Source organism: Acipenser ruthenus, chromosome 14, assembly GCF_902713425.1.
Source record: "Acipenser ruthenus chromosome 14, fAciRut3.2 maternal haplotype, whole genome shotgun sequence".
Lineage (NCBI taxonomy): Eukaryota > Metazoa > Chordata > Actinopteri > Acipenseriformes > Acipenseridae > Acipenser > Acipenser ruthenus.
In genome coordinates, this window is record NC_081202.1 from 33082820 (window position 1) to 33092485 (window position 9666).

Genomic DNA, 9666 nt, shown 5'->3' on the forward strand with positions numbered 1-9666 from the left:
TGATGTGGCCTTGCTGTTCCCTTGCCCTGGGATAAATCAATTCTATAATGCAAGTCACGCTCCACTGAATTTCACAAGGGAATCGAATGCTTAGGGGCCGCATCAATCCTGGAGCACAGTCTGCTACAGGCCAGTGGTTCTGGGTTTTTAACCAAACACCCAATGCAAGCGACTGGATATTTTGAATCTACAGTACATAACATGCCTCTTAAGTGTTTATTTATGATCTCATTTACAAAGCTCTAGTCCCCAAAGCCAGATTTTGGGACCCAGGAACATTACTCATCCACTACTTCAGGAACATTCATAGATTTGACCTTTTTTTTTTTTTTTGTCTGCTTGCCCTGCAGTGTTTAAAAGAAATGTCCTGCGGTGTCCTGTGCTGTCCATGTCAACAGCAACATTGTTTTTCAACATAGTCTTGATTGTTTGGATATTTTTATTCTCACATTAATGGTCACAGATCAAGGTTCGCCAGGAGAAAGAATATTTTCTTGCAGACACCGTTGTGAATCCAGATCATGCTCAATCCTGTAACTATGCTTGATTCCTGTTCCCCAATACGCTACGCATTTCAACCAGAGCAACAGCATTGTTGCAGAGGGAGCATGATCTGGAGTCACATGGGGTTGTGAGATGTATTCCCAGGTGATTTGTGGCCGATGATATGTGAATAAAAATATCGAAACAATTTTAGAAATACTAAAAAACGGGTCACGATTCGATATGTATCACAGTACATGTGATGGTCTTGATGGGCTACTTGTAGGATGTGTGGTAAGATCATATGGTCAGTTAATGATGAAATAATGATTGTTGAAAGACGAAAATGATCCATACCAACTATAGACCACACTTACTCTTCATTCAAGAACCTCTTGGTGATCTACAAAGAGTTATGCTTTCAGACTTTTATTACAATAAGATATGTCATGTAAATAAAGTATCACAGTTCAGCGATACACGGTGAATCATTGCACCCCTGATGTAATCTCCATTGCGAAATACCTCCGTCCTTCTCAAATCAAAAGAAAAGTTATATAAAAATGGACAGCAGAGAGATTGTTTATTGATATCTTTAGCATTATAAAAATCTCTTTGGATTAGAAGTGGAAACTGAAAAGTGAAGGAAGCTCCTCATTAAGGTGATGGTGTATTTTAGATTCATATTTAAGCTGATCCTGTTATAAAGGTTCCAACGACAAAAAAAACCTTCATTGTACATCTAGTAAGTTTAACAAGATTAGAAAAAAGAAGCAAGACTACACTTAACAGGTCAGCCATCAACTTCCATCAATCAATTTTTAATGCATCATAAAGAAGTAAAACTACATTGGCATATTTAAGACAAACACTTTTGTTTCCTATACACCCTATCCCATGGACAGCATCCTTTTCATTTTTCTAAAAGCCCTGCTGTTAACAGTCCCAGAGACATTTTGTCTGAATGCTCCGTTGTCCAGTTCCAAAGTCTTCTTGCTTTTTGGCTCGCCATGGCAAAAAAAACATTGAACTTGGCAAGCCACAACCCAGTGCATAATTGGCAAACAATAACCGTAGTATATTTCGATCTTTGTTCATTGATAAAAGAATATAAAAAATCTTGTTCTAGTGTCAAGTGTATTAAAATAGATCTGTATAGTACTGCACAGTTTCTCCCAGAGTTGTGAAAATGGTTGAAGGAATCAACTGGCTTCAAATACGACTGCTTAAGGGCACGTTCTCATCGTGCGCTGATATGGTCAGTTCTTTTTTAAACGGGCTTGCCTTATGTCACAGCTTCAGTAGACTTGTTCATGCTCTTGGAACAGTTGTGCAGTATCCCTTTGATGAGGAATTTTGATCTGAAGAGACCACAGGTGAATTGGAACGCCTTTCCCAGTGGATGATATGCAATAAAAGAATCTCACATGATGTGAGTACATCCCCAAGTCCTTGGTGAGGGAGAGTGATGGGTATTGTTTCAGAATAACCTCTCTGGACACCAGATTCATGTGCTTTCTGTTACACCAAGGGTTCTAAGATTTTAATGGGTTACAATCAGTATTCAGCAGGTCGCTTTTAATATTAGGGATTTGTGTACTTTTTGCATTGTTGCTACAGTATTTGCCTCTTTTCTTGGCCATTGCTGACACTGATAACCCTTAGAGAGAAAGATAGCACATATTCAGTTAACACCAGTTTAGGTACAGTCTACCGTCTAAACTTCCAGAATAAATTCCTAATCAGTAAATACAATTTGATTAGATATTTTATTTACCTTCTTCATAGTCAGTTTGAAGTTAAAGTTACTTAGCTTTCCTGTGAACTTTTTACACAATTGAACCTAACTGGTAATTGATAAAATCATGGATATCAAAATGCATGCCGCATTTCCAACTGTACATTTAGGTTGTAGCAACTGTTCACTAGAGCTTCCACTTAAATCCTGAACACAGCTGGTCCTGAGGGCTGTGCAGCTTTGCAGACATTCGTTATTTGTAACCCAGGCACAATCTTTGAATCCTTGCTGCAGAAAACGTGGGCTGGCTGCTCTGAGTCAAGGTCAGTTCTAATAGAAACAGAGCACATTATGTCGCAGTCAATCTTGTCTGTTTTTTAACACATGGTAACTGGGACCTTCTCAGGACAGGACCTTTTTAGTGTCCTTTTAAAGCAAATCAGTCACTGATCACCAAAGAAAGCACATGGTGACTGTATATCATAGCTATCCTGCCAGAGTGTTGTGTGACTTTCAGTGCTCGTTTCTGCACAAACCAACTCCTAGGTCCTACATACCCAGCAAAACTTCCGAACTGGTTTCTGAATAGCGACACTGCTTTCCACGGGTCTCTGCAGCAGCCTTCTTGTATTGTATTCACACCAGGTGTTTGTTTGAAAGCTGCCTGTTTCTCTTTCCACTCTTTGAAAAGGACAAGTAAGCCGGAGGGCTTCTAGCCGGTGAAGTTTACAGCCTTGCAGTAAACTAGCAGTTATTGCTCTTGTTGAGTGTCACTTAGATACAAATTTTAAAACAGAACAAAGCAACCCTTTTGTTTAAAGGTTACATGTAAAAGCATGTTTTCTTTTTTTGAGATTTGGGCAATAGTAACACTGACAAAGGCACTGGCCATGACGTTTGTATAAGAAAGTTCTTATAGTTTTTTAAGCAGAAAGTATAATGTGAGTATAAATCCTGGCTCTAGAAATCTATAAGTATTTACAGAAATCTACAGAAAATTCAAAGAATTAATAGAAAATGATAGAAATCTATAGAAAAGGGTGTGATCTACAGATACAGCTAGAGGACAATGGCACAAATCCTATGGATTGTTTTAAAGGATGAATACTCAGAGGATACTCATTCTTCCCAATAGCCTGCAGTTGTGTGAAAAACAAGGTGAATCCATATTATATTGACATTCAATATGGGTTTTGGGGGGTTTAAAGCGTATTTTGTGTGAAGACAGTACAGGTAGACCCTCATAGATTTGTATAGGACAGGACTTTGAAACCTGTCATTAGGATGATCCGTTGTAATACAGTGGTGGCCTTCAGAAACCAATTATAAAGGTTCAGCTCCCTCCAAAAAACAGTACAAATAGCAGAACCATCATACATTTAAGCAAACCCAATACCCCAAAGATCATCCACAGAAAGCAGACTGTTATTTACTGTACATGCTCTATATCTTTCTCAACAATTATTTTGCTTTGTTTATCTTATTTTTATTCATTTTTGCACCCAAAGGGATACTGCATATTTATTTTAAAAAAATTACCAATAAATCAAACTAGCTGTTTTTTTTTTTTTCTTATCGTTTAACATTAGTAAAAACAACAGCAAAAAAATGGTCACCTAACACCTAACACTTCCTACCAATGTAGGCCTCAGAAAGGCTATAGTGAGAAGAGCCTCAAAATTAAACAATAGGCCTGAGGCCAAGAAAAGGCCCAGTCTGTCCCTTTGGTTATCAGGAAGACTAACTAGTAAAAGTGTTCTTGGATTTCTCTCCCTCAACAAGATCCAAGTAACAAGGACAAAAAAAAGGAAAGGAAGGTCTTCACAAAATACAAACCTTCGTCATTTTGCAGCCCCTGTAAAACAAATTCTGATATATTTGTAATGAAACCTCCAGATGCTTCACTTGAGGCAGTTTATGTTTGTACCATATAGTGGATATTTTTTGGCAAACGACACGCCAGGAGTATAAATTCATATTATTATTATTATTATTATTATTATTATTATACAATTAAAAAAAATAATAATAACTGCAGTACAAAAATTTAAAGTTATTTGGCATATTTTCTGTACTGGCAAAAGTATATTGAAAAAAAAAGCCCCCCCCAACTTACAGACAAACACAGAATAATAAACACTTCGCTTGCCATAATAAATATCTACTATAAGGTGCAAGCGGAAACAATAACATCTTTGCACAAAATCATTATGAGAAAAATACATTGACAGCAAGTTAGGACCTGTAAGAAAAATAACAAAATAGTTGTTCTGTGATCCCTCTTGAATACTTCGCATAATCGACAGGCATCAGCAGGAAAATATTTCCTTTTCACAAGAAATGCTAAATTCCGTAATGTCTTTTTTTGTTTGTTTTAAATATCTGTACTATAATACTGAAAAATGATTCTTTGTTGTGTTTGAAGGCTCTTTAGATCTATACATACACAATGAAAACATTTCCCCCAGCCCCCTTTCACCTGAATACACATGGCAGACTTGGAGAGAATAATTACATGAACCTTATCAGATTGAAATGGACAGTCCCACATTTCCAATGATTTTTAAAAATAACTACTGCTACTAATAACTAGTTTGTGTCTCTCACTATGTGCAGAGCCTTTTTTTCTTCTTTTTTTTTTAAAAAAAAACATCTGCCGTACTGAATACTAGTTTTTTTTTTCTATCGGCCATTTTTTTTTCATTTTTAAATTCATAAATACATTAAGGCCAAGAATAAAAAACAAAAAAATCTCGTAAGCACTGAAGGTGTCGGAGTTAAAAAATATGCATGGACAAACTGTTTGTGGGATATAGGACTGCCACAACAGTTGTCTATAAACTGCATTGGTTAGTATTTTTCCTTAAGTTTCTATGGTGTTTCAGATCTATAAAAAGAGTTCATTGTTCTTGAGAAGATGTTCGCGATGCTCGGTTTGTATCTTGGCTCCCCCCGGGCGTGTCAGTTGTTGCCCTGGGCCTGAGGCAGGCCTTTCTGCAGGGCGCCGGCAGGGTTGCTGGCAGTGCTGGTGGCAGAGACAGGTGGGGGGCTGCCGCAGCTCGAGGGTTTGATCCAGGGGATGGTGAGGAGAGGGGAGGCTGCTGTGGTGGTGGCAGTCATGGTCACCTGGATCACCTGGTCTCTCTGGATGAGTCGGATCAGAGCCTTCAGCCGCTCCAAGGAGGCCTGCGTTCCCCTCTGCACTGCCAGCAGGCTGTTTTTCAAATCCACACATTTCTGTAACAAAGAAATAAGAGATCTTGGAGTGAGTCTGTTCAGGAGTGCAGCACAGCGGAGGAGGACTTCAGTGTTACTCTTGATGGGTCATGTTAGCAAGTGCTTGGGGTTTCCCAGTACTCTTATCGTAGTACTGGGAACCCCTATCGTACTCTGCTGTGAACGGGGCTAAAACTGGAAGTGGCTTAAAACACATTTCAGTACTCAGAGGGTGATCAGACAGTGCCGTATCTTGACAGTGATTTTAGATTTGAAATTATAATGTGTTTTTTTTTTTTACCATCAGAAGTGGGCAGGGTTTTGGCATGCTAGTTACAGATACTTGGTTATACTCGTTACACGGCATGCCTCTAGGAATTACATAACACAAATGTACAGGCCACAGAGCTAAAGAAATATATTCCAGTGTTAGTTTTACAGTTTTGTTTACTGTTATTTTTCCAAAGCAACTCCTGAAAAAAAATGGTTAACACCGTCATACAGCCTAGTCCTGCACTTCTGAGAGAAGCCACATTATGAATAAAGACTATCGGTCTTTCATATGGAACTGTGATCAACACAGGAGCAGAATAGAATACAGTGCCTTGCATAAGTATTCACCCCCCTTGGACTTTTCCACATTATGTAGTGTTACAACCTGGAATTAAAATGGATTTAATTAGGATTTTTTGTCACTGATCTACACAAAATACTACATAATGTCGAAGTGGGGAAAAAAATCTACATATTTTTCAAAATTATTTACAAATAAAAAACTGAAAAGTCTTGATTGCATAAGTATTCGCCCCCTTTGCTGTGACACCCCTAAATAAGCTCTGGTGCAACCAATTGCCTTCAGAAGTCACATAATTAGTTGAATGGAGTCCACCTGTGTGCAATTAACCCTTTGTGGTCCTATGTCGGACCTGGTCCGACATTGCAATTATTCCTATCCGGTCCAATGTCGGAATGTGGGTTTCTAGTCGTTTTTTCTCCGGAAAAAGCTGAGAAAACCATTCAATGACCAAGTGGGAGCGACAGGAGCAAGAGACAAGCCGGAAAAAAAAGGGCGTATCTCATGAATAGTCATACTTGCCCCTGGCATCAGATATCAGCGGCCATAAGGAAACAAGCTGCCTGTTACTGAATCAGCGCACAGAGAATATCACAGACATTTGCAGAGCTTTTTTGAGAAAAATAATGACTTGGATCGCATTATTGAGGCGTTTGGTGATAAAACGAGTGATCAGGAGATGATTGATCGGTATGTACGACTATTATTATTATTATTATTATTATTTATTTCTTAGCATATGTGAAAGCTATAGCGAACGAAAGGGTGGGGCGGGGCTGGAGATGCCTAGTGAGTGCTTTGTTGATATGCAGGGCCTTTTAAACCTGTTTGACTGTGGAAAAAAAATACTTTTAAACAGCGCGTCTAAAATTAACTGTGCGTGTGAAAATAAATTGGATCTGAGGCGCATGACAAGCACTTAATACATGGACTGCAAAGGGTTAAAGTGTCACATGATCTCAGATTAAATACACCTGTTTCTGGAAGGCCCCAGAGTTTGTTAGAGAGCATATCGAAACAAACAGCATCATGAAGACCAAGGAGCTATCAAAACAAGTCCGGGATAAAGTTCTGGAGAAGCACCAATCAGGGTTGGGTTATAAAAAAATATCCCAAACTTTGAACATCCCCCAGAGCACCGTTAAATCCATTATTAAAAAATGGAAAGAATATGGCACAACCGCGACTCTGCCTAGAGAAGACCGTCACCAAAACTCAGTGGCCAGGTAAGGAGGGCATTAGTCAGAGAAGCAACCAAGAGGCCATGGTAACTCTGAAGGAGCTGGAGAGATCCACAGCTGAGATGGAAGAAACCGTCCATGGGACAACTATAACCCGGACGCTCCACAAAGCTGGGTTTTATGGAAGAGTGGCGAGAAGAAAGCCATTGCTGAAAAAAACCCATATCAAATCCCGTTTGGATTTTGCCAAAAGACATGTGGGAAACACAGCAAACATGTGGAAAAAGGTTCTCTGGTCTGATGAGACCAAAATTGAATGTTTTGGCCCTAGCGCAAAACGCTATGTGTGGCGCAAAGCCAACACTGCTCATCACCCTGAGAACACCATCCCCACGGTGAAGCATGGTGGTGGCAGCATCATGTTATGGGGATGCTTTTCATTGGCAGGGACTTGGAAACTGGTCAGGATTGAGGGCAAGATGGATAGAGCCAAATACAGGGAAATTCTAGAGGAAAACCTGTTTCAGTCTGCAAGAGACCTGGGACTGGGGCGGAGGTTCACCTTCCAGCAGGACAATGACCCTAAACACACAGCCAAAGCTACACTGGAGTGGTTTAAAAACAAGAACCTGAATGTCTTAGAATGGCCCAGTCAAAGCCCAGACCTCAATCCGATTGAGAATCTGTGGCAAGACTTGAAAATTGCTGTTCACCAACAGTCCCCATCCAACTTGACAGAGCTTGAGCAATTTTGCCAAGAAGAATGGGCAAAAATTGCAGGATCCAGATGTGCAAACCTGGTAGAGACTTACCCAAAAAGACTCACAGCTCTAATTGCTGCCAAAGGTGCTTCTACCAAGTATTGACTCAGGGTGGTGAATACTTATGCAACCAACAAATGTCTTTTTGTTTAATTAACTTTGTGTCACAATAAAAAATATTTTGCATATTCAAAGTGTTAAGTATGTTGTGTAAATCAAATGGTAAAAATCCCAATTAAATCCATTTTAATTCCAGGTTGTAACACTACAAAATGTGGAAAAGTCCAAGGGGGGTGAATACTTATGCAAGGCACTGTACATGCAGAGAGTGGAACTGTGATCAACACAGGAACAGAATACATGCAGAGTGGAACTGTGATCAACACAGGAACAGAATACATGCAGAGTGTGGAACTGTGATCAACACAGGAACAGAATACATGCAGAGAGTGGAACTGTGATCAACACAGGAACAGAATACATGCAGAGAGTGGAACTGTGATCAACACAGGAACAGAATACATGCAGAGAGTGGAACTGTGATCAACACAGGAACAGAATACATGCAGAGAGTGGAACTGTGATCAACACAGGAACAGAATACATGCAGAGAGTGGAACTGTGATCAACACAGGAACAGAATACATGCAGAGAGTGGAACTGTGATCAACACAGGAACAGAATACATGCAGAGTGTGGTACCGTGATTGAGCTGTCCAGCTGCCTCTCCTTCTCATCCAGCTGTTTGCGCTCACTCTTCAACTGTACGCTTCCCTTCAGCAGCTTCCTCTTCTCCTCCTCCTTCACTGTTCAAACACGAAAACAGACCCCTGTGAAACTAACAGTCTAACAGTAACATTCTAACACTCCGAGACGAGCAACCCCAGAGACGAGAGGGTTAAATACATTACCTCAACTTACAGTTTCCTTCCACTAATTACTATATATATATTTTTTTTTAAAGGAACACATTTTAATATTTTCAAGGAACATTTTTTTTATATGGTGCAGTGTGATATTTCCAGGATTTTTTTTTTTTTCCTGGTCTCTCCCTTCAAGAGCACCTTAGTATACATGAAAAAGATGAGCAAAGAGATTGTGCTGTTCTAATGTGTCTCTGTGTTCTCTTCATACCTGCTTTGTGTGTGATATAGGAGTGGACAATGGCCAGGTTCTCAGGCCATGCCATGCTGTCTTCATTCAGCACCTGTTGAACAAACACACTTTTTATTATCGGGTTTGAAACGCATCGGACTCGAAGCAACTACTTGGAATTTGTGACATTGTTCAGGGATGGAAGTAAGACTCCTATTGCATAGCAGTTTCAACCATTCCAGGTTTTAATACAAGCTTAATTAGCCACAGTGTATGAGTAACAAGCTCAGTGTAAACTCATAGAAGTTGTTATGATTAAGTGTGTGTATGTGTATATATATATATATAGACAGAAGATACATCAGGGTCAGGCTAAATCGTAGTTTGTATCCCTTATAGTTTTAAAAGGAAAAATGTAGTCCTGGTAGTTTGAAAAGGGGCACTGAGACTACATTTCCCAGAATCCTCAGTTGGCCAACAGTTAAGAAACGCAGGGTTTGTTAACGGGAAGGCTAACTATATAAACAGGTGTCTGGCAAAGGTTATGTTGGCTGGGTGGAGGCATTGGCCTGAATGAAGACCTGGGGGGGATCGAATTTTAAGAAAGAAACAAACGGT

The 9666-nt window shown here is 39.7% G+C and overlaps 1 protein-coding gene across 4 annotated transcripts in view; it reads right to left on the reverse strand.

Annotated features, from left to right (window-relative positions):
* Window positions 1-1283: 1283 nt before the first annotated feature.
* LOC117420159 (PHD finger protein 21B-like) overlaps window positions 1284-9666 on the reverse strand; it is a 99977-nt gene continuing 91594 nt past the window's right edge. For all 4 annotated transcript variants that reach the window (XM_058986402.1, XM_034033740.3, XM_058986403.1 and 1 more), the window contains 3 exons: window positions 9088-9160; window positions 8656-8759; window positions 1284-5458 (listed from right to left, as the gene is read on the reverse strand). In XM_058986402.1, coding sequence (XP_058842385.1) covers window positions 5183-5458; window positions 8656-8759; window positions 9088-9160 — 453 coding nt within the window. In that variant the 3' untranslated portion in view covers window positions 1284-5182. The remainder of the gene's footprint in view (window positions 5459-8655; window positions 8760-9087; window positions 9161-9666) is intronic.